This window comes from Poecile atricapillus, chromosome 2 (genome assembly GCF_030490865.1).
Source record: "Poecile atricapillus isolate bPoeAtr1 chromosome 2, bPoeAtr1.hap1, whole genome shotgun sequence".
Lineage (NCBI taxonomy): Eukaryota > Metazoa > Chordata > Aves > Passeriformes > Paridae > Poecile > Poecile atricapillus.
The window spans coordinates 132036346-132062311 of record NC_081250.1 but is presented as its reverse complement, the minus strand read 5'-3'; the positions used below and the strand labels follow the sequence as shown (position 1 = coordinate 132062311).

General features: G+C 39.7%; 1 protein-coding gene across 2 annotated transcripts in view; it reads left to right on the top strand.

Annotated features, from left to right (window-relative positions):
- Positions 1–2187: 2187 nt before the first annotated feature.
- Positions 2188–25966, top strand: part of STK3 (serine/threonine kinase 3) — a 130200-nt gene continuing 106421 nt past the window's right edge. For both annotated transcript variants that reach the window (XM_058833243.1, XM_058833245.1), the window contains exons 1-4: positions 2188–2369; positions 8909–8989; positions 9436–9564; positions 12954–13068. In XM_058833243.1, coding sequence (XP_058689226.1) covers positions 2347–2369; positions 8909–8989; positions 9436–9564; positions 12954–13068 — 348 coding nt within the window. In that variant the 5' untranslated portion in view covers positions 2188–2346. The remainder of the gene's footprint in view (positions 2370–8908; positions 8990–9435; positions 9565–12953; positions 13069–25966) is intronic.

Below are 25966 nucleotides of genomic sequence, written 5' to 3'. Positions count from 1 at the left end.
GTTTTTTACACCCTTTTCTTTCTTCAGTGGCATAGATGGAGGACAGTCCTGCTCCATCTTCCTCAGTTACTGAGGAGTCAGGGTATTTTTTGAAGTGAGGACTGTGGTATTAAATAGTTTCAAATGAACAGAGACAATATCTAAATATGCTATTTTTTGTCTGGGAAAAAAAAAAATAATCTTTTCTTCTTGTCAACTGTTGCTTAAGGGAGAGGTAAGAGTGGCAGATTAGATTGTTTACCCTAAGTTTTTCCAGAAAATGAAATATATGTGTGAATGGGGAGAGGGAGCACTTCTTGGCTCTGTTTCTTTGTATTGCTGCTACAACTATAATATAGTACCTGTATTTTATTTCTAAGAATCCTTTTCCTTGCTTTAATGTGTAGTCTGTGGCAGCTTTGGCTTGAGATGTGGCAACAAAACCTGCCTCCTCTGAAATAATCTGGACAAAATACTGCCTTAAATATTTGTGTTAAAGGATGTGGAGAGAACCTCTGCGTTCCAGGAGTATTAAAGCCAAGTAGGGATGTCAGACTTCCCTTCATTAGGTGGAATTGGTGAACTGTAAATAATAATTGGTCAATGGGTGTAGCCAAATACCCTGTAGAACAAAGCTGGACACTAGCCACATGGCATTTGCTATCTACCTGACCTCACCTGTCCTTCAACTGGAAAATGGGACATCTTGTGGGATTCTTCCTCACCACTTTCTGAGGCACTCATACCATCACTCCATCTCAGGCATCTGCTGGCTCCTTTTCCTGGGTGTTTTTTGTTTTTTTTTTTTGGCATATCCTACAGACTGCTGTTTATGCTATGGACACATCTGGCAGTACTGCTGGTGAGCCACTGTGGCTTGTGGGATGATGCTTGGAAGAGCTCTGCATTAATCTGTTGTGCAAAGGAAGATGTTCTATTGCAGTTTTTCCATGACTCAGAAAAACAAAGAAACCTAAAAGGTCATATGGTGGTGTGTGATTTGTTTTGTGGGTTCATTCAATATTGCCATTGTGCATTTGGCCTGACCACAGTGAGTCAACTGGGTTGCATTGACTCAGACAAAGTAGAGAACTTGCACAACAGTAGGACTTCAGTCATTTTAAATTCCCTTGCTAATGCACATCAAAGAGACGAAATAACGTATGGAGTGCAGATTTTTTTATGAAGTGGGAGTGTTGTTATACTTGCACATCTAAAATCAGTTTGAAGTAGAATGTGGGCATCTCAGTGTTTTTATGGAACTTGCCTAGGTGTTTTACTACCTTGAACTTCCATTAGTCAGGCAAATAAACCTACTGTCAGGAAAGGATATAGAAATTGGCTTAAACATGTAAGCTTTTCTTGTATTGACTTGGCTGGATCTACTTGGATCCATCAGATCCAGTACATGAACAGCAGAAAGTCGAAGTCGTAAGGTAGTGAAATTGCAGCTGTCACACGGTGCTCTGGAGCCCGAAATCTGCTGTTTGAGTAATTACGTGACAGCTTCCCCTGCTTTGCAGGGTAACTTGTGTGCTTTGGCACCACACACCCAAGAGCCAAGCGCCGGCATTTTTCACCTCAAAAGCTTTCCCGTGTCACCCGAGGCGGCTGCGGGGAGCAGCTGCCCCGTCCTGCCGTGACTGCCATCAAGCTTCCCCTCAGCATTGCCCTGCAGCCGGTTGCCCACGAAGACTTTGACTTTCTGAGGAAGGGCTGGGTGCCACTGCCTCGCCTGGTGCACGCAGGCGGGTGAAAGGTTCTGCCGCCCGGCAGCGCTGCCCCGAAGCCATGAGGTGGCCGCGGGGGAAGAGCCGCCCTCAGGCGGCAGTGCTGCCCGAGGCTGCCCTTGCCCGGCGGCGCAGCGCGCAGAGCCGGGGGACGAGGCGCGGGCCCGGAACGGCACAGCGGGGCTGCCGGTTCGCCCGGCCCGGCTCGCAGGGACGCCCCACGGGCGGGGCGGGTTCCACGGGCGGACTACGACTCCCGGCGTGCCCCGCGGGCCGTCGCCGCGCGAGGAACGCCGGGAGCTCGGCAGCGCCGCGGCCTCCATGATCTTCCCCTCCCGCCGGCGCGTCAGCGCCCGCTCGTCTCGCGGTGGGCGGGGCTTTCTCGCAGCCTCCGCTCTTGAGCGACGTCCACGCCACCCTATCAGCGCCGGCTCTAGCCCGGCTGTAGCCAATGAGCGGCGCGGGAGGGCGGGTCCCCGCCGCGGCCGGAGGTAGCGGTAGTGGCGGCAGCCGGAGCGTGTCCGTGGGACAGCGTGGGCCCTGTGTTGAGGGGCACTGAGGTCGCTCGGGAGCTGTGCGGGTCCGGCGGGGCCCGGGGGCTCGGTCAGAGGCCCCGGGGGGCCACGGCGGCGACGGCATGGAGCAGGCAGCGCCCAAGAGGTAACGACCCTCTCCGATGGCCCCTTCCCCGCCCGGGAGCGCTGGCAAGGCCAGTGTGAGGCCTCGGTCCCGGCGTCTGTGAGCGGGCGGTGGGACAGGGACGATGCTGAGCCTTGCTTAGCGGCCGGAGGGAAAGTCATGTGGGAAAGGGTCTTCTGTAGGGTGGATGCTATGAAATACTCTCGCTAGTAAATGCCCCGGTGGAGACGAACCCTTCAGGGCTGCTTGAGTTAAGAAGATTTTTAATATGAAGTGAGGGAAACTTGGTCGCCGAGCAGAGTCCTCTCTGGCCTAGGGGTCTCTCACTCGATAGTTCAGGAGCACAGACGAGTAGTTCTCCTTTCACGCTGGAAAGTGTCCTTGTGTTCTGCTGCTGGAGGGATGGATGCTTGTGGGGGTGGGCGTTGCATAGTTGCAATTGCAAATCAGGGAGTGGGAAGAGGCAAACCCCAAGAATATTCCCACAGTAGATGTATTTTCTCAAATACATAGGCTGTCAGGTCATATTAATTACTGTGCACGATTTTAAAAGTAATTTATTATTTGACTTGTTAGTGCATAAAATAAGTTTGCTTTGTATTAAATTTAAATTTAATCATATATTTGAATTGGAACAAGCCTTTCTTGGGTGTAGTTGTACAATACACGGACTGTAGTTGTGTGGTGTACAGAATGTAGTTACATGGTTCATATATATATATATTTACTATCTTTGAGCTCTGATTTTACTTTCACTTCCTGATAATGGAAAATCTAGAGACTACACAATATAAAAATTTGTGGTGAAGGATATTAGATCATTAGATCATTTTACATTATATACATTATACATTCATCTTTAAAACCTTTACATTCTCCATTCAGAACCTTTAAAATTCTTGTAGCTTCCTGTAGGATGATAGGGCTTGAGAAGAATGTAGTCTTGACCATCTGATGACTTCTCCTCCAATAACACATGGAGTGACACTATCTACTGTGGGAAGCTTTGAAAAGGAATTGGTTTGTAGTTTCTATCTAGGGTGGTTTTAGCAGGCAATGGGGTAAAGAGTGACAGGCCTACACTACTTTCAGGCTGAAGGTGCTGCATATCTCAAATGAAGGAAGTAGGACAGGCACCAGCAAAACTTTAGGAAGAGAAATGGAAATGTCTGAGGACTAATCAATGTCACCAGCAGCAGTGGAAACCTTGGGATCTGGTGGTATCACAGGATTGAAAATCAAACTGTGAAGTTAGCATAACCTGCCAGATGTTTTGGGGAAGATGTTGCATTTTCTGTAACTTTATTGCCTAAGCTGGATGTGTGTGTCTGGCCTAACTGAAACTAAGAGATGTTTAAATACTGGATTAGGTCATGAAAAAACTAGATGTGGGAATGTCTAAACTTTAGCATGTTTTTATATTCCATGTGTTTTTTGAAGCTTATTTCTGGAAATTCGTGATGAGAACTCAGATTTGTTTCTTTAGTGGAAGAAAAATTTGAACTCAGTTTTTAGTAAGATATTAACTCAGGTTATTTCTTAAGATTTGAAGCAAATTTTTCTTGACTGTAGATCATAGCCCCTTTATTGGTAGTTTTGTAGAGTTTCCTGATTGTTGGTATTCCCAGCTATTCTAGGCCACCCCCTTTTTCTGAAAGTCCAGAAGAAGTGCAGCTTATTTTTTGTGGGCTGAATTTTTGGTGCTGTCCTTGGATGCAGTCGTGGTTTGAAATGGACTAATGTTCACTTGGCAAAACAAATGTGAACACTTGAATTCTTTACTTTGGTGCCTGTTGTCCACAGTAGCAGTTACTGAGAGGGATCTGTTGGCATCATATCTGTAGTACAAGACAGCCATTTAGAGGTAGGAAGATTTTCATATGTACACAAAAAAGCTGCATGGATGTCCTAGAATCCCAGTGTTCCCTTCGAGGTATAGGGCACTTCTCTTTAGAAGAGCACACAATGCTGTTATATAAATCTTTAATACAACCCTTCAGAAAGTAGCAATGATGATGCCAAAATGGCATTCTAGGCCATTGTGACTTTTCAGTGGAGGTGCTGTAAAAATACTTCACCTTTTTCTTTGACTAATGTACTGCAACAGTAACACAAGACTTTTAAGGAAGAGTCCTTTTCAGAATATTTTCTACTTTAAAAATAATTTAGAGTAGATGTTCAGATTTTACGTTGAACAATTTGTACAGTAGTTGACACAGAGTTTTCTTGCATCTGAATCTCTAACTGTACTTTAGATGTGCTTTATAGTTTTTTCCCTCACTGGAAAGGAGATTCGCTCTTGAGATAGTTACAAAATTTGCCTCTTAGTGTTGTAATTTTCCTTTGTTGTTATTGTTGTGTTTTTCTGTATCCTTGGCAAGCTCACATGTGAGGATACAGGTTGCATATGAGGGAAAAACAAAATAGTTATTGACAGAATTTTCTCAAGTGCATAGTTTTTAACCTTGTCCATCTCCTGCATGCTTCTGCCAGATGAATGGCTGCCTAACGAGCATGAGAAGTGTTAATGAAGGTATTCCACTCCTTTCTTTAAACTTGAGTTTAATGTTCATTGAAAAATACCACTTTTCAGGTTTTCTGGGAGGAGGAAGAACTTGTTCATAGTATATGAACTGTGTGTAAAAAAGTGTGTTTTTTAATGTTTGTGTCAATGGACATGTTGGCACTTGTCAAGTTCCTCCTGAATATGATGGGACAGAAATGTTTGCGCTTTGTTGGTAGAATGCTAAATGTAAGTACACAGTACAGTGGTGTAAACTGTCTTAATCTTGCTTCTACTTGTGCAAATGCTGTGAAGCAGATTAAATGTCTCAAGGCTTCCACATGCCACCTCTACTTCAGATCACTGCAGTGATTTCTCCTACTACCTTCTCTTTCAATATATCAATATAATTGATCCCAGCCATTCTTTTTAAATGTTTCAATGTGTTAGTTCTTCTGCACAATAAACCACACATATTCATGTTTCTAGGAGTGGCTGGCCAGTTTTTTGTATGACAGTAGTTGATGGCTTTGTGTTCTTTATTCCAGGTTTATTTTTATTTTTGAACTTTCAGAGATAATTTTTTTTATCCCTATCTCTTTAGCACATCACCAATTTATTTTGTAAAATCTGTCTATAATGACTATAGGATACTTTACTTATTCCTTTTTTTTTAATTTTTGAGGAAGAAATCTCTTGCTCTTTCATGGTGCACTTCAGATTCTTCTGATCTTACTGGGATTGGTGCCTCTTACATTTTCTAGGTTTTCATTTTCTAGAATTTTGCTGATGTACTCAATGGCAAATAAGATTCTGGTCAGACTAGGAATTAATGTCTTCTCTTATGAACTGGATTTATAAAAGTATAATTATTTGCTAGGATGTATTTTTCTTGTTAGGAGACTAGATGTTATGTGAAAAGTCAAACCTTCTTAGAACAAGAAAATCCTTTTGACATGTCTTTCCCAGAGGTATAGTTTAGTTAGTCCTTCTGGTTTGAGGAACAGCTTCCCTTCTAGAAGACCTTTAAAATAGCTCATAATCACTACCTGATAGTTGAGATTCTAGAGAAAAAACCCAGGTTTTAAAATGAACTTCTCTGCCTCTTCTTTGGACTTTCTCATACATATATATATATTACACATACACATATGGCACTTGTATCCTTTGGCCAGAGTAAAGCAGTGCCTTGATATACTGATTTGTTCTGTTTTAAATGCTTGTGTTATGAAAGCAGAGGATGACTGAGGGAGAGAGGAATGAGACACATTCTATCTTTCTCTCCTATTGTTCTTGTGCCCTGTGTCTCTTCATTTTTGCTTCATGCCCCCTCTTCACCTTGCCCCCTTCCCCCCACCATTAAGAGCTGATGCTGAAATTTTTGATGTGTTTCTCTGTCCCAAGATTGTTGCTTGCTTCTAACTAACAAGATAATATTTCTAGTCTCTTCTTGTATTCTGCTTGGTGCTTTCTAGCCAGTTACACCAGTTACTACCTTCTTCCTTGTTTCTCATGGATTCATAAATGCTTTCTTTACTGGAGCCCTTCAGGGTATATCGCGTGATGTTTTGTAGTTCAAGAGCTGAATATTCTATTTAAACATCTAGAAACAGAAATCATTAGAATGTCTGAGTCATTAGGATTTTTCTGTGGTTCAAAGAACTGTGGTGTTGATACTATCACTTGAACACCGGACCCAGCATCTGTACTGTTTCAGTGTGTGTGAAGAAGTGGGAGGTGCTTTGAGCAGGGTATTTGGTGATGGCATTCCTGAGGCTGACATACCTTCCTTACTGGAAATAGGTTTTTTATTAAGCTGCCTTAGTGCTAACTGTGATTTGGTCTCATAACATGTTTGTCAGAATTGGATAATATGAAAATAATTTTAAAACTGAAGAATACTTATTTCTTTGATCTCCTGGTTGCTTCTCAAGTACTCTAGATAATGTTATTTGACAATGACATTAGTTTTGATCAGTTTACGGCTGTTTGTGATTGTTTCACTAACTCTTCTCAGGCACTCACAATGTCTTGGCATTAATGGTGCTGTTGGAACCCTTTTGGTATGGATTTTTTTTTGTTTTTTTCTTCTTTCTCATTTTAGCAGGCGTTAGTCTTTCAATGAGCAGGTAGAAGTATTCTCTTTGTGGGCATCTTCAGTCAGGGGTACTGTATGCTTTCTCTTTTCTTGCCATTACTAAAGTAACAAAAAAAGTCCCTTTGCTTTTCTGTCTAGTATGTCTTTTGTTATGCAGCTCTTTGACTGAGAGACTCAGCTAAATGTTATACTTTTTATTTTTCAGGGCTCTGCTTATATTATAAACATACTGTGCATGGGGTTTTTTGGTGGCAAGAAGGAGATGATAGCAACAACTTATTCTTGAATGTTGCCTTTGCAGTTGCATATACTCTGTTCAGAAGGGAAAAAACTTTGGAACAAAGAAGCAAAATGAATGATTTATTACTTTAATACCTGCCTGCAAAATATTTTTTCCTCTTTGATTTGTCTCAACACATGCTTGTTCAATAATGTAAAAAGTGCCTTTCTGCAAGGTATAAGTTCTTTCTAGTGTCTAACCAGCAGAGAGAGTGAAAAAGACAACAGAGGTTTTTGTTCTTGTAGGCCATTTTTGCAGACGTTGTTTAGCTGTTTTCACTTGAATTTTTTGCTGTTTTTCTCCATATTCATGAGTTGTGCCTTTTCTTTGCTGTGAAGAGTTTTAGTTTCCCGAAACACACAGACTTTCCAGCTTCTTTACTGTTTCCTGTAGCAAACTGTATGGTCTTTATAGTAGTTAATGCACCTTTCCTTACCAATTGTGGATGCTTTTTGTATTCATGTGACAGTTCTTTGATGTATAAATGTGTGCACTCATGTGCCTTCTTCTTGCCTTGCTTCCTTTGTTTAACACCAATCCGTATGACTTGTGTGCTTTAACGATTACTTTAAATTTTTTGCTTTTACTTAGATGGTTGGCAATTACAAGTCTATTTTGACTCATGATTTTGCTCATTGGTCAGTCACTTTAATTTTTATTAATTTTGTATATCACAGAATTGCATGTCCTAATATGAAGTTGTTTTTTTTTCATATCACTCTTCTACCACTCTTAGATTTGTCAATCTTTTCTGTCCATGCCCTCTTTCCTTCTCCTATTCTGTATTTGTTTCTAGAAAGTGTTGTGGGATAACTTACTTTCCATAAGTTCTCACTTATCTGCCATTCTTCAAAGTTTCCCTTTTTTTTAATCCCCTTTTCCTCTTCCTGCATATGGAATACATTGTCTATATTTAACACTACAGCACCAGCTATTCTTCAGTTCATCTACTTTATTAGTACCCTTGGCTGTCATGTCAACTTGTTACTTTAGCCTTGCAGCAAAATTCCCTATAACTTTAAGGTGAAGGATTTTCATGTTGCAGCCACCCGTCCCTGCTGCAGTGTGTGTGTGGTTTTATTTTCCTGTGCTATGTTCGGTGTTAGCTCTAGTGCAAGCTTGCAGCCAAGTTGTGTTTTGAGATTTGCCAGGAGTCTGGGGTCCTGGACTCTAGCTGGGAGTGCTAGAGACCAGGGAAAGGCTAGAACTGTTTGTAAAGGAATACAAATGGTGGTAAAAGGGGGTTGAAAGTGCTGGAAGAAATCATAGGGTGTTACTGAGTCATTTGAGACTGTGTGAGAGAGAGAGCTAAGGGTAAAATGTGGTGGTGGTGTTATGTAATTAGGGATTTTGTTGCATCCTGTCCCTATGTGCATTTACAAAGATGCAGGAAAAGCTGCTCCAACAGCTCTTACAGTACTCAGCTTTTGGGATTTAAGTCTTCTGCTGCCACCTTGGAAGTGCTACCATATGCTCCCAGAATCATCTTGTCTTCAGAATTCTGCTTTTAATGATGCCATTCACTGGCTGATGGAGGGGTACATTTTACTTCATGTGGCTGAAGGACTTGTTTATAAATAGAGAACAGTATGGCATCCTCTAAGCAGTAGGGGGCATGTGTTTGCATGTGAAAATTCTTTCTCCCTCAAACAAATAAAAAACGTTCGTCTTTCTTTTAGCAAACTGAAAAAGCTAAGTGAAGATAGTTTAACTAAGCAGCCTGAAGAAGTGTTTGATGTTCTGGAGAAGCTTGGTGAAGGGTGAGTACAGCTATTTACAGGGGCGTAGGATCAGAGGGAAACAATACATAAAGCATATGTTGGAATATTAAGTTACAGAGAAAGTGTCTGTAAATATCCTAAGGAATGCCTCTATAGACAAGTTTTACTTCTAAAGCAAATGCATGCATCATAGATTTCCACACTTTCCCTTATATGTTTATGCATTTTAGATGTCTGTTGTTTGTTAACACAGCAAATGTACTTGCACCTCTAATGGAATTTGAAACTCTAAATCTTGACACAAGATTTCTTCAGTTTTGACAAAGCATTCTTCTGTCTTTCCTGAGGTCCTGGTAGAACTGATCTTTTTGCAGCCTGAAAAATGCTCAAATTTCTGCATGAGCATATGGCTTCTGTGACTTTTTGTGCATAATGGAAATCAGGAGTTTGTCTTGTTTTTTAAGATAATTGTCTCCTATTTTTAGGTCTTATGGTAGCGTGTTTAAAGCAATACACAAAGAATCTGGACAAGTTGTAGCAATTAAACAGGTGCCTGTGGAGTCAGATCTTCAAGAAATAATTAAAGAAATCTCTATAATGCAACAATGTGACAGGTAGGTAAGACATTTCTATAGGCTTTCTAAGAGTCTATGTAAAAATGTATTTGTACTTGTGAAAATAGCCAAAATATAAGCAGCTGCAAACTTTTTCATGGAAAGTAAATTGTCAAACAGAGACTTCTTAATTAAAGGAACCACTTTGTGGACCTCCTTCTCCTCTCCTTAGTTTGGATTGAAGGAAGTACAAATAGTGTACATAACAAAAAATGTTGGAAGAATAAATACTGGCCTCTGCTTAGAATTCACCATGCTTGCTTCACTTTACTTGCACTGTTAAGGTCAAAGGTGACCATTTCCTTTAAATGTCTTAGGCTTTGTGAAATTCTGAGTTAGTTTCAGAAGATTGATAAAGATGTTTCTACCATAAGATGTATGGCTACCATACATTAACTTCCGGAAGAGTATTCTCTTGGCTGCCTTTTTTCTGCAGGAACATCCCTTTTAAAAAGTGAACAATCTTGTAGAAGTGCTGGTGGATTGTTACCTGACACTTGTTCACAAATCTTATGATTGCAGGTCTGTCGTGGTTTTAAAGCAGTAACTAAAAAAATTACTTATTTCTTGCTATGAGATATAGATTAGAACAAGAGCAAAACAGGCTTAAAACTTAAAAGGAATAAAGAAAGTTTATTAACAAAACTACAAGAACAAAAACACCAGAATAAACTTCCAGAAAACCCTTTTATCTCTCACTACTTAACCATTCTCTTGTACACGTGACTACATAGAGACAAAACCTTTGGAACTTTGGTGTTTAAAACAGTCCCAATTCCTGCTACAGTCTTTTCATCAGTCTTTGTAGAGAAACAGAAGTCTCCTTCTGCTAATCTATGGAGTTTCTCACAAGAAAACTATTTCTGTTATAGCTTTCTATTTTTCTGATGCCAGCTGCCTGGAAATCTTGTCATCAGAATTCACTCCTCCCATTTCACATCACTGAGGTGTGTATGGGCCATGAGTCTAGGGGTGTCATTTTAAGGATGAGTTATTCAAAGGCAAAAGTCTTCTTCATCTGTCTCTGTGAGCTTCGCTGGAAAACAGCTTTCTCATTGCCCCCCAAGGCTTCAAATCTTCGCTTCACTCTGTTCCAGCACTTCACTGTATCACAATTACTCTACTTTTTACTCAAAATCCACACTTTGAACACTCCATTCCTCCCAATATACTCTGTCATGAATTAAAGGAGTTTTTTTCAAGACCTTATTGTCCATCTCCATAGCTTTAACAGAAAAATATTTCAGCTTATAAAAGCATCTCCTTATTCTCTACCTTTTCTGAAGCTTCTTTTCTTTACTGTCTCTGATAGTTTATAAAGTCTCTTTACATGTTGATTACTCTCTTTTTCTCTCTCTGGATTAAAGGATTAATCTGCAAGTCTCATCTAGGTAATGAAAGGGTTAAAATCTTGCCCAGGCTTTGTAGATGGTTCTGTGATCTCTGCCAGAGCAGCAGCTGGAGCTGTCTGTGATGGAAGATTCTTCATGGCTGCTCTGGAGAGTGTGGTCACTGCCGGAGGTCAAGAGCTTTTTTTCTTTCTTTACTCGGCAGTCTCTGGTGAATTCAGTCACGGCAAAAACTGCAGCCGAGCCAGGGACCGGCCTGGCCCGGCCAGAGCCCGGGGCAAGCCCCGCAGGCCCCATCTCACGGCCGGGAGCCGCTGGGCCCAGCCCAGCCCCCGCCCGGCCGCATGGCCTGGGCAGGGAACGGGAGGCCAGCCGGAGCTCTGTTACCTTCCACAGCCAGGAAACAAAGAGAACAAGAGAGCTCTGGCTTTACATCTTAAGGAGGTGTTCACAGGTTGATCTCAGTTTTCAGTGGTTAAAACTGCTGTCAATTCTTAGAAATGACGGATAATTGGTCAGGAGAAAAGGCTCCCATCAGTCCCTAACAACTTCAACTTCCTTAGCTCCCAAAACCACCTTAAAGGTAAAGTCACCCCATGACAAGGTCTCATAGAAATGGAAGCCTTGATGCAAGGATGCAGAAATTACTTTGCATTTTCTGTTGTTTATGGAGTTTTGCGCTGCAACTTCAAAATCAGATTTATTAGTGTCAGTCTTTAAGCAAATATGAACAGTGTTTCGAGATTGCACTGCACTTGTTTTGAAAAGATCATCTTGTCCTGATTGAAATAATACCCAGTTGTTGCTGGGAATACTGGCATAGTATAAATCTGGTAAGAGATGTTTACAAAAATCACTGCGTTTTCTTTAGAAGTAATATAGCCTTCCTCACTTCATGAATTTATAAAGAGCAAGATCATTGTGTCATGCTTGTAAATGATAGACATCTGGATTAGTAAGGAGCAGACTGATCCACCTTTCCTTCTGAAAAGGCAAATTCATTTAGTGCTAACAGTTGCTCTTAAAATAAATAGTTTATTGATAGTGTTGAGCTGTCTTTTTTTTAAGATAGTGTTTTAAAGATAGTCATGTTGCGGGAGGCAACCATAGGTCCTCTCTTCTTCTAATATCTGTTGTCTGTATGAAGAATGTTGCTGCCAGAAATGCTGATCCTAAAATACAGTTCCTTGCAACAAAACAAAATAGTGTTTGATTCCACCCCACGATGTAGGTGTTCTGATGAGAAACCACAGTCTGAAATCTCCGTATCTCACACTTCCTGACTTTTTGGGAGATAGATGACAATTGAACTGTAGCCTTCTTCATTAAGTTCCTGCAAAAAACCACACTCCAAACCTTCAGTCTTTTATTTCCATAAATATACCATCTAATAACTTATGAAAGATGATGCTTTTTATTTTTACCATGTCTGTTTCTGCCTTTCTTTTGCAAGTGACTCCAAGGAAGCATTATGCCAAGTGATAAACTGATGAGTAGCAAATCAGTATGTTCTGTTTCTGACAATGCTATCACTCCACATGAAATGCTTCAGTATGAAAAGCATTTGCAAATACAGATCATTTCAAATCGGCACTAGATTCTCTTTAATATAAAAGTGTAGCTCTGTGTTTGAAATAAGTTCATTCTTGCAAAACTGGGAAAACATGGGTGAGTTTCCATGTTATTTTGCTCTGGAGAAAAGAAAACAAGGCAGTCTTTTTAAGAAGAGAAGCATGCAAGAGAGGCCTTGGAGGAGGGAAAAACAAAGCTTTTTGTCAGATGACTAATATTTGGGAAAACTGTCTGTGTTTGAAGATTGCTGAAAACTTACATACATAGTAGTGCCTTTACAGTTTTATTGAGTAATCATAATTTACTCTAAAAAGGCATTGGTTAAGCTAATTACAGATTTAAAATGTATTTGGTTGCACTTGCTCTTTAGCTGTGTCAAACAGTAGTTTTTAACAACAGGTGTGCTGGTGATTTTGTTTTTTTCTTCTAAGAATTCATCTATTTATCTAACTTTTTTTTTCCATCTAGTCCTTATGTTGTCAAGTACTATGGCAGCTACTTCAAGAACACAGATCTATGGATTGTTATGGAATATTGTGGAGCTGGCTCTGTTTCAGACATAATTAGACTGCGTAATAAAACGGTGAGTTGTTGTATTTTGTTGGTTTTTTTTTAATATATATACCAGTTCATAAAATCAACTTGTGAATTAAGATTGGAAGCCAGAATAAAAGCTGGAGTTACAAGACAAGATCTTGGCTGATGCCAAGGGGCCTATCTGTGCCTTGATTCCCAGGAAACAAGCTCATGCAGTTACTGACTGTCTTTGTGCCTTCCTCTGGGGACTGATAACCAGCAGAAGCAAATGCATTTTGAAATATTAAGATCTTGAAAATTTCTTGAAAATTACTGCTTTGTAGAAGGCAAAACTGTGTTTCCTTTCCCCTACCCCTTCCACCTTACAGTCTGTCAGCAGCCACTTAGTAGCTACATAGTTTGGAAACAGGCATAAAATTTTCTTGCTCTCACTCACTAATTAGGGAGCATGAGAAGAAGCCAGCATTACGCAAGGAATGAAATGGGGAAGAGATGCCAGCTGAGGAATGTGAGAGGGAACCAAAATGAGGGTTGTATGGAAGTGTCTTAATGGACACTTAATGTGACTTATAACAGCAGTAAATAGAAGAAGCCTATAGTAAGCAAGTTTTGTTTTAATTAAGAAACAGCTTCTCTGAAAAGTGTTTTGCTCTAGGTGTAGGAATTCAACCTTGAATTCCTTTGAGTCCGCTGTTTTCAGTAACAGACTGTAACATGAGGTATTCTTTTTACCAGCGCATACTCTGAGATGACAATAGCTACCGGGCTTCACATTTTGTAAACACTCCCTGAAATGTTCCTTGCACCTTACTTGGGAGCAGAGGGGGAAAGTAAAGGAGAGAAAAGCAATGTGTATGTTTAGGACCCAAGACATAAAGGAAAATGGAATCAGGTTTATTAGGAAGTGGAGGTGATGCCAAGACTAAAGGGAGCCCCTTTGGAAAAGGTGGATTGTATCAGGGCTGCTGTAATGTGATGGCTGGGGAAAAGCCAAAACCAATGTGAGATTGCTGGAGTTTTGCAGTGTTCAAAACTGGTGTTCTTGCTGTTGTATGTTATCCAAGGATCAGTAGCTTGAGTAAGAAATGGCACAAGCTAGTCCAGAATTTAAAAAAAAACAACAAATCATAACCCATTTAAAACAGAATTTAGAAAATAAAAGGCGCAAGCTTGTTTGTCCGTTGATAGAAAATGATGGAATTTTTATTTTAAAAAGGTGTGCATATGAATGTATGTATACTTATATAAAATCAGGCTATCTACTTTTTCTTACACCTGTGGTAGGATATTGACATAGTAGATCTATTAAACATTTGAGGGGAAGGGGTATTAGAGTCTTGGAGCAAATGCATACCGATGATCAGACGAACTGTCTCTACTGCTGTTTGTTGTTAAGGTTGATATGATTAAATAGCATGAATTCTATGTTAGGAAACAGAATAATCACTAAGTACATAGATACCGATGACAAAGCTTTTGTAAAGGCAAGTCATGGAGTGCATGGCTAGTAGAGTTCTGTGAAGGAGTTGGTAAGGACACAGTTAATGTTGGCTGGTGTAAAGTTGGTTGGACGTGCTGAAATGTTTATGGACAGACTTCCACACTGGAGGCTCTTCAAGCAAATACAGCTGTAATCTGGAGTAAATTTGAAGTTCTGTCACAGGTGGGTAATTGTTTTAAATATAAAAAAGAGGGTGTTTTGGCATACTACTTGGGTCTGTGCAATCCTGTTTCAGAAAGATGTTAGAAATACTTTATATTCCTAGTGGTGGGAACTGGCAAAGACTTGAAAGGCTTTGTGGTACTGAGAAAATAAGCACAACTAAATGTCAAGAAATACATTTGGCTTGGTGAGAAAGGCACAGTCTTTATATTCAGGTTCATGAGCACTTCAGCTTAACTTTTAGAAATAGTTGAACAAGTAAAGTGGTTGTTAGGGACTGCAGTGGTACCAAGGACAGAGCAGAGCTATGGAAGTTTAAGAAGGTAACAAGGGTGATGTGAAGGAAAGACTACTTCTCTAGAAGCATTCTCTAGATACCAGAAGCATTTGGGTATTTCTGTGATGAGAAGAGGTACATGGAGGGAAGAGACATGGTGAAAGGTTTTGAAAACCATGTGTAGCTTGGTCCTTCCAAGAAAATAAGATAGGGGTACCTTACTGTTTATTACAAAACAAGAGATCACTTGTGACAGTAGATGCAAAGCAAAAATTTTTTTCTTTACACGATGATGATAGTATAGATAGTATATAGATATGTAACTGTATAGTTATGGAAGTTCTTGTAGATGCTGAGAGTTGATTTTCAAAAGGCAATTAAATAAGACCAGGAAAAAAATGACTGTGCACTCGAATGGGTAATGACTGGAACATGGACGAGAAGTCCATGTGCTTCAGATCTCTTGGAAGGTGAAGCAGAACTATCACAGTTTACTTGGCATGTACTTACATTCAGGAAGGCTACCAGGCTGGACAGAATTTTCGTTCTGGTGCAGAACAGGGAGTGTTCCAGTGCCTATAAGAAAAAAATAAGCAAAGAAAACTTCTCCATTTCTCCTTTGCTATGCATCTGTCTTGCAAGTTTTGGGAGATTTAGGCAGAGGCTTTGGACTTGTTTGAATTCTCTTGTTGTTTGTGGAACTGATCACTCAGACTGTATGTGATAGGAAGCTTGTAACTATTACTGGAATGAGACTGCTTAAAGTACTTGAGCATTCTGTTGATGACCTTATATTTTATTTATTTATTCATTCATTAAATGGAAATAAGAAATGGTTTTGTAATAAGAAGATAAATATCTTCACTTGCAAACAAGGAGAGAGTTGTTTCTTATTTTGTCAGAACGTTTACTGAATAAGTCAGACACATAAGAATTGTGTATTCTGTAACTTTCCTAGATTGTCAAATGAAGACTGTGGCTGAGCCAAGGAAAAGTTTATTTCTGGCTTCTTCATATTAAAGGAAAAAATATTGAGAAAGTTGACGTAAGAACCCTTTAGTGCAGTGGCCATTAGGATTATCATTTGGACTTGATCTTAAAGGTCTCTTTCAACCTAAATGATTCTATGGTCATTATTAAGTTATAGGAAAAGGTGGATTTCTCCTCCTGTTTGGGGAGGAAACATTAATATGTGTTTGCCCTTGTTGCTTGTCTCTAAAACTAAGAATTTATTGATCATCTTTTTCTGTTTTTGTGGTTTCCCTACTTTTTCAAAAACTGTGCTTGTCAAGAGAGTGAACAACACTGGGTTTTGTTCCACTGCTCTAGTGGACCAAAATCAAGGGAAACAGAATTGAAAATTAGGGTAATTTTTAGTGACTGTTTGGAGCTTATTCATATGGAGAAGTTATCAGCTTGGAAAGAGCAGGTTCTTGTCCAAGAGGCCTATGCCACTAATTAGAAGTTAAATGGACCCCTTCAATTCTGCCTGGAGTCTTCTAGTGTGCCTGGCAGATCAGCAGCACTTGAGAAAATTCATGGTGCTTGTTAGCTCATCTGGGGTGTGGTGTTCATCAGTCCTGGGCAGCAAAGCTTACATCCAGTTTTGTCTACTTTTCTCAGAGACTGGTTTGGTAGGTACATGTATCTTAATACATTCAGGCTGTGGGTTGCTGCCAGGAAGGGCAGTTCTGCTGTTCTCCAACCTGACGTGTTCCTCCTGCCTTTTCCATGCCTCAGATGCAGTGATTGTCTGTGGCTGCAGAGTGATCTTTGATAAGCTTGATGATATGATGGGGAAATTTCCTCTCTGTCCTCCCCACCCTCCATGAGCTAACTCAGGACTTACTGTGGCAGCACAGTGGCTTAATCTGATGCAAGGAATGAGCAGTGCGGAAAGGGAAGGAAGAGAATGTACAAGACTGACTTTCAGTGTCAATAGAATGAGACAATTACAGTGTGAAGCAACACTGAGGCTTACTGGATGCTCTTAATATAAGGGAGAATACTTAAACACAACCAACCTTGTCCATCTAATGGTAATTAAGGATGCATTTGCTCATCCACTGATCATGATTAACTGAGTCATTCTAATCCTGACTTGTTGGGGACCAAAGAGTCAAATTCAATTGGCTGAAACATACCAGGTAGTGGCTGTGTTGTAGGATTATCAGACAAACCTGTCTTATTTGGGCCAGTATTGTAAGTAACAAGTATAGGGATGGATAGCTGCATATGTACTGTGCAGTTGGGCCCTGAGATGGTGCATTTTGTATCTAAAATTGCTTCCTTTACATGCCAGTTTATTGGTTACATGTACAATGCCTCATGTACTCTTAATGATTAGCTTCTGCCATGTTTTCTTAGCTAATTATTTTTTTCCATGTGTTTAAGTTCCACCAATTCAAGTGAGTAGTGTATCCAAATCTGTGGATGTTGTATTTAATGTCCTACTGGATTTGCTTTGTCTGTATGTTACCATGGGAATCGAGGGTAAATCTTTTGTTATCCAGGCTAAAGACATTTTGCTCTAAAGGATGTTGTTTTGCAGTTTTAAGCAGTAATGTTTCTCAGTAATTTCACAGTTAAAATAGTTCCAATTTGTAGGCCTTTGCTTCATTCAAGTTCATGTAATTATTAGCCGTAAAGCAGCTATCTAGGGCCTAGTTCCTCTTGTGTTTTTAAAGTAACATCTATCGCAGTATAACTTCCTCAGTTGAGCCCACATTGATTAATTAATACCCAGGCAGTCCATACACAAAGATTGAAATTCCTTCTGCACTGGCTCACTTGCTTATCTGATCTTGATCATGATGGACAAGTCCATCCTAGCAATGCTGCTGACCATGTTCTGACAGCGGGCTATCCAGGTGATGAATTGACTCAGTGGGCTCATCAGCTGTCTTATTGTTCAGAGACTGATCTTTAGGCTAACATTGTTGAATTACTTTTCTCTGCAGCCAGGCTGAGAAAAAGGAGGAAAGAACTTGATCACAAATGTCCTGGTTGGCTTATGCTGTGTTTAGCCTTATGGAGCAGGGTAGCTTCTGCTAGCTTCTGCAGTGCAACAGTGAGATTATTCAGTGCTTGTCTAATAGAATCCTTACTATGGCTCTGAATGATTGACTGTTACATAAATACTGGGAATTAGTTTTCCTTAGTTCTTTAGGGTAGCATTGTAAGTTCCTTAAAAAATGGATTGTACTGTCTGACTCTCAGAATGATAGACCTTTATTTCAACCTTGCATTAAACTGTATTCACCTGCTTGGAAATTTGCTCATGAAAAATACTTTTTTTCCCCCAAGCTGAAAAATCTTTGTATGCCAGAAATAAGATGCATGTTATGTGTTGGCTAATTTTTATGGAAAAAAAGGAAGCTTGAGCTACACTGGTATTCATCTGTTTCTAAAATACCTATGTATATATCACCTGCAAATACAGTTGACCAAAAACATTCAGAAATGGGGAAGTTTCATGCATCATCCTCTGGTAAACATGCTTTGGGATATGCTAACTGTCCTCTCTTCCCCCTTTTCTACAGTGTTAGCTGATCATGCTCACTCAGTGAGGAATAATATACTGTTAAATTATACATCCTCTGAAGTCCAGTGTTTATTTGTAAAATACTATAACAATTGCTCTGAGAAGACAGAATTATCTCTCCCCAAACTTTATCTGACCTTCCTCTTTCCATTAAGAGAAATACTCTTGTTAACTTGTGCCATGAACATCTACAAGTCAGTTCTAAGAAGAATTTGATTCCTGGATGATTTCTGTAGTTTCCTACAAAATGTTTGAATTAATTTTGTGGGCAGTCTTAAAATTAGCCATGTAATACTAAAATGCTCAGCATCATATAATTCACTTCCTTTCTGTTTAAAAACTGTAATTCTTGGAAGAAAGCTTACAAAATACTACTTCAGTGCTAATGGCTGTATTTGCTGGGTTTCACAGTGTTTATATTTACTACTGATCTCTTTGCAGTCAGGTCACTGCTAAAAGATGAGAGAGACGATAGCATGTTGAGGGGGGGATAGGATTTTCACATTTTTTCTGATCTGAACAAGTTGGCTAGTTGCACAGTCAGCAGATCTCTTTTTCCTCTTCACCCACTTCAGAAAACAAATCTCTGGAACTTTTGGGAGAATAGCAGAAGTTGCATCTGTGGTTTGAAGTCAGTTACTCATTTTTGAAACTGAGCTGCTAATGATTTTTCAACTAAAAAATTGTGAAAACGACTCAATGCAAGCAGCAGCTTTTTTTTTCCTCTCTTGTAAATAATTTTCAGTTAGTGCCAATTTTAAGTTGCTCGAACAATAAAATGACCATGTAAACATAGAATTTGAAGAAATTTATAATAAAATCTTGCAATAGAAGGTAGCTGTTTAAATGAATGTTTAATCGAGTCAGTCATCTACTGGTACCCTCTATATAGCTTATATCACAAAACAGACAAAATTTTACTCCTTTTGTAATAAAGGGTGGAAGTTTAACCTTTTTGCCTCCCCACAGTGCTCTTTCCCCTCAGAAGAACCCCATCATTGTTTGCCTTGGAGAGCCAGAAATATCAGCTGAATTTTTAATGTATTTCCAGTTTGAGTCAACCTTTCTGCATATAAAGTTATAATCTGGGCAATAAAATTTGTCTCCATTCAAGGAGTAAAGCCAAGTTTTATTACAGTCTTCCACATATATTTTATTTTACAATAAAAGGATCTTTTTAAAGTTTAGATGGGTTTATTGCTATATATTACTGTGGTGAGGAAGTGGAGGAAATGTAGAAAAACTGCAGTTAAAAGAAATGTTACTGTTTTGAATTATATTTATTTTAGAGATAGTAAGGAACGAAGTGAACAGTGTGCCACTGATTTGGAATAAGTGATAATTTTAATTTGAAAAGGACCTCTGGAAGCCAGCTAGGTGAATCTACTTTTCCAAGGAAGGATGTCCAGTTTGTGTTTAGGACCTTGCTCAAATGAGTTCTAACAATCTGAAAAGTGAGGGACTCAACAGTCTCTTTTTCCAGCCCCATGAACTGTTATTTCTTCTTGTATGCTTAGTGAGGATTGTTTTGGTTTGTTCTTGCCCCTCTAGTCCAATTCTAGCTGGACTCTCCAATTTACTTTCTTTTATAGCAGCCTGGAACTGAGCACAGTGTTTCAGATTTGGCTTCACAAGTGCTGAATAGCGGGGAATATTTTCTTGACCTGACTGTGCTTTCCTAATGAAGGTCAGTCTATGGTTAGAGTGTATTGCTGATGTTGCTGACTGATGTTCAGCTTGTCTTCTGGAGCCACCCAGAACCTTTCCTGCAGGAATGTTCCGTGCCACATTGATTCTCAGTCCATACTGGTCATGACATGGGGTTTTTCTATCCTGGTGTGGGACTCTGCTGTTGTTGAACTATTGTATTTGTTGTTGAGCTAATTCTTCCAGCTTGTTGAGATCCCTCTACAGCCCTGCCATGTTTTGTAGTGTATTGGCTGTTTCATGTCACTCACAAACCATGATGGGGTATGTTCTTGCTCATTGTTCAGGTTGTTGATCAAGATGTTCAGAGTATTCACCCTATGGTCAGTTTCTGAGAACATTGCTTATAGTTGGCTCTTGGTTATGTTTTGAACTGTTGAGCCTGGCAGTCCAGACAGCTGTTCCTCTACATCTTCTCCATGATTCCCCAGATTTAGTTAAAAATGTATGTATATTGGAGACTGCCAACAGCCTTGGTAAATTCAGATGAAATTATATCCTCAGTTTTTTCTTCATCCTCACAGGAAAGTGATCATAATTAATTTAGCATGATTTCCTTCTGGTCAACTTATGCTGGCTGTTTCAAGTCATCTTTTTATCCTTTGTGTGTATAAAAATTAGTTTCTCTGTAGATTTCCCCCATAATATTTTGGGGTGTGAGGATGAGCTGATCAGCCTGTAATTCCTCAGGTCCTTCTTCTTGCCAATTTTGAGGATGATGGTATTGTGACACTTTGATTGCTGTAGCCTTTTAAAGTTGATAAGAGATAGCCTTGAGTTGATATTAGCCAGCTCCTTGGCACCTTTGGATGTATCTCGTCTGTTCCCATGGACTTGTATTTGTCTAATTTACTAGAGTAATTCCTAACTTGTTCCATTTTGCTACTAGGCAGAGACAACTGAGAGTCAAAGAAATCCTTCTAAAGACTGATTCAAGGAACATGTTTGGGATATTTCTGTGTAGCTTGTCAATAGATTGTCCACTCAACACAAGGTCTTTCTTGTGTTTATTTTTAATTTTCTTTCTTTTTTTTTCTGCATATAGACCAATACAGTCTTCTTGCTGTCCTCTGTTTTGCTGTCCCAATTCAAGTCTGCCCTATTCTTGGCCTCTGTAATTAAGTTCTTTACTATCCAGACAATGCTTCTTTATTTATCTTTAGTAATCTGTTTCTGCTCTTTGCATGCCTTATTTTTTGCACTTTAGCTCCATTAGGAATTCTTAGTTCATTCAAGATGGCCTCTTGCTGTGTTTACTTAACCTTGCATGCCAGGAAAGACTGTTTTCATACTTCTAGGAGGTTGCCCTTTATGCTCAGCCAGCTCTTTGTTGGCTTATAAGATTGTCCAAGGTACCTTTTGGTGACACTGTCAGAACCTGTGGGGATGGTATGAGCAGGTGTGTAATTTGTGAGCCAAGTGATCTATTTCCAAATAGATTTCCATACAATGGTCAAGTTGATTTTAAACAGTAACAACTCAGATAAGTGCTTCTTGTTAGAAAGGCATACAGTTGTATTCTTTTAGCAGACCTGTAGTAAGGGCTTCCAGTGAAGTTCTTGATGTTATTCTTGTCAATAAGAGGACTTTGACTTTGCACAACCAAACTAACTACATTGGTGCTGATCACAGCTCTGTGTAGACATGCCAAAGCATGTGCTGCTGAATCATAGTTAAAATCTGCACTTAGTACAGTGCTGAAGAGGTTCTGTACTTTTCTTTTACTTCTAAGGTTGTGCTCAACATTTGGTTCAGTACTTCATAGATAACTTACAGAAAGCTGGAACTTGGTAATGAAAGGCTGAGGAGTCTGACTTCCATGTTCTGATCAGTTCTTGATCTGCCTGTGTCCGTGTTATGAATGTTAGCTAATGTTAAGCATAGGAGCCTGAGATTTCCTGAAATAGTTTTTCCTATGAGCCACTAGATATGTTTTAGATAATTTTATGCTGCTGCAAGGCTGTAGTAATTCTCTCAAATTACATATAGAAGATTGATGTGTTAGTACCATCTCAAATTCTCCAGTACAAAAACATTAATTTAAGGAAAAGAGAAGATGACGTCTCTTGCATATTATATTCAAGAAATATTATGAAAGTTATATTACTGGGATTAGGTAGTGAACAACAAATTTTAAAAAATACTAACACTGATCATCACCTGTACAGGATATATTTCTAGTTATGTTCTAGCATATTTTCTATGTGATTTTATGCTCAGCTTGGGTCTTATGGTAGTAAGTTCTTACTCTGTCCATTACTGTAATACTGAGGTGTCTCCTTAGATATAATATAGGATTAAATAGAGACTATCTGAAAGTCTTAGAACAAACCTTGTTGTCATTAGTAATGTCACAATTTGGTACTTTACTCCAGGACAGAGGCTGTGATTTTGTTCAAAGAGCACTGTCTTCACACATAGCATACAGATCTTCGTAAAAAAAAGAAGTCTGAAGTGTAGTTGCCCTGAAAGGGAGGCTCAAAGAAAGCAATTTCAGGACAGTGTAGTTTGTAACAGATAGTGGGAACTAGAATCTAAGACTGGCTTCAAGCTATAACTGTAACTTTAACAACTCTTTTTCTCTCTGAAGATTTCTGCCTTAATTCCTAAGTTAGATGTCGAATATTACAAATGGGAAGGGTACTGTGGGAACCATCATCTTCTCCTATGCATATTTGACCATCTCTCTTGCATCTCAGGGTTTTTGTTAGTCTAGCCTTGTCTTTGTGTAACTGAAGAATAGGAGAGGTGCGTGAGGATAGGATGTGAAATGAGAGTGGACCTACCCCATATGTTCAACCTAATCAGAGTGTTTAGATGCAGTAATCTGATACTTCCCGGAAGCATCAGACTTAATGTGCATGTATTAGTGTAAAAAGACCAGCTGGGAATGGACTTAGTCAGTTAAAACAATTCAGCTGACCCAGACCCCTTTAGAGAGGCCTCAGGAAGGAGAATGACTGTGTGCAAGAGAACCTGTGGATGAGCTGTCCCAACAGCTGCATGGATTAGGTGGTGTGTGATGGACTGGATAGATGTACCCTGCAGTCTCCCTTGTGTGTGGCATCCATAGCCACTTAGATATATATATTTGTGAATTAGATGTATAATTATAGATTATTTAATTAATACAGTTAATTAGATGTATAATTATAGTCTCCTAAGAGATGTGGAGAACTAGAATTTGCTGCTTTGCTCCAGATTTTGATTTTTAAGATTGGCTTCATGTCTAATGTATTTTATGTAGGCTGTTGAGTTGTTCACTTTTATCATTCACATTCTTTTTAATATATAATCTGTGTGTGGTTTTGATGGTGAAGGATTAGAAGCTGCTTCATGGCTGGCTCTTATTTATAGAATAGCACCAACCCATCAAAGGGACAGCATACAGGATTAGAAGTAGCCAAATATACCAAACAGATCAATGTTCCACAAGGTTTTAAGTGAGGATCTTGACATGAACGGAAATCAGAAACAAAGAAGGAAGATTATGATTGTGAAATTGCATTAAGGTTCAATGTATAGAGCTGTGCTGGTGGAAGAATGATGCTGTGTATGTAAAAGCTCAGAATAAAATAGATCAACTTTTTTACAGGAAAAATACTGCCCATATAGGTTGATCAGGAATAAGAGAATAGTGTAAGAACCATACATCTAGGTCAGGATAGCAACATTGACTGGAACATAATTTTGTATTAATATGAAATAATTTTGTTTGTTTAAATTGTTCTGTGTGGTAATTATCAATGGCACTGCTTGTATGTCAATATCAAACTACTCCTAGAAGTAGAGAGTACTGGGTATTAAGTAGATGCAAGCTGTGTGCTGTGACAAAGCATGTAATGGTCTGGTTCTTAGCTGTTTGTATGTTGAAAGTCACTTATAGGGGCACAGACACTACGCTACCTATACAGCAACTTTTAAGCATGCTTATGAGGACAGATTCTGATTTATAGTAAAGAAGGGAGGAGACATAATTAGGAAGCATTTTGATATGGATTTTAAGAGTTTATTTGTGGTTTTGTGAATAAATGAGTAGGAGCTTTGGGTCTGTTTTTATGTACTTTGGTCTCTTGTTACTTCTAACAATTGGTAGGCCACCTCCATTTATTTCCCCAAATTCTGTTAGGTTTGCATTACTTTGTGTGTCAGTTAGTCTCTGTGATGTAAAGAAGAACTGTATATTATTTTTTGTCACATTTAAAAAAAAAATTCAGTATTTCCCAACAAAACAGTTTTTTTCCTATCTCAAAAATTCAAAGACATAAGGTGTTGATGCATTTAGGTAATCAGTATTTAGGAATGTGTCCAAATGTCCTTTTTTTACAAGTTGAGTATGATGGAAGACATTGTAAAATCCAGATGGGGTTAACTGATGTGCTCATCACAGGGAAAAATCCAGAATAGAACAGAAAACAATATTTCAGTTATAAGGGTCCTACAATGACCTGCTGCCTGACCAAGTCAGGGCTGACCAAAAGCGTGTGTTTGGTACAGCTCTAAACCATTCCCACCTATCCTATCCCTGAATAGCAGGGGGAAGAGCTCAGCACCTCCCTCCCCATGTCCCCTCCTCAGGAAGCTGTAGAGAGCTGTGAGGTCACCCCCCCGTCAGCTCCCTTTTCTCCAAATGGAACAAATCCATAGTCTTCAGTCCCTTCAAGCAGGACATTGTCTTCAGCCCTTTCACCACCTTTGTTGCCTTCCTCTGGACACATTCTCATCCTTCACCCTCACTCTTCAGCTGTGGGGCCCAGAGCAGCACACAGAGCTCAAGGCGAGGCCGCAGCGAGGCTGTGCAGCGGGACAGTCACCTCTGTGACCGGCTGGTGATGCTGAGTTTGATGCACCCCAGGAAGGGGTTTGTCCTCTGGGCTGCCAGGGTGACTCCTGGGTGCTTGTTGACTCCTTCTGGGTGCTTGCTGACCAGCATGCTCAGATCCCTTCCTGCAGGGCTGCTCTTGAGCCATTACTCTCCCAATTTATGCTTGTCCCTGCGTTACTACATCCCAGATGTAGAATCAGTCATTCAGGCTTGTTCAGTTTCATCCTGTTCATCATTGCTTAGTGCTCCATTCTGTCCAAATCTGTCTGCAAGGCTTTTCATTCAAACAGCATCTCCCACTTTGGCATCCTCAGTGAAATTTACTAATGGTTCATTCAATTCCTGCATCCAGATTATTGATAAAAGTAGTGGACAAAACTGGCCCTAGAATTGAGGGAACATCATTAGTGACAGGTCAACAGCCAGATGTAGCCCCATTCAGTACAACCCTTTGAGCCCTGCCCTTCAGCCTCTAGCTCACTGTGTATCTGCTCGTCTTGGAGAAGGATGCCATGAGGAACACTATCATAAGCCTTACTTAACTAAAAACCAGTATCCACCACTTACTTTTCCTTCACTGTGGGTGGATGATCTTAGGCAAAGGTATCAAACAGGACTTTCCCTTTGTGAACCCATGTTGACAGTGCTTGATGATTTCATTGTTCTTTCAAAGCCTTTCAGTAGTACCTGGAATGATGCTTTCCATTAGTTTTGTAGAAACTGAGATTAGACTAACAGATGCACAGATTCCCAGGTCTTCTCTCATGCCCTTTTTGTAAATTGGAATAACACTGCCTAGCTTTCAGTCAGCAGGGACCTCAGCCACTAATTTTTCAAGAACTAAAGCTAGTGATTTAACCTCCTTAAGAACACACACTTGCCTTTTGTTCAGACAGTTAACTAACTTACTTGTTCCTTAGTAGTGATA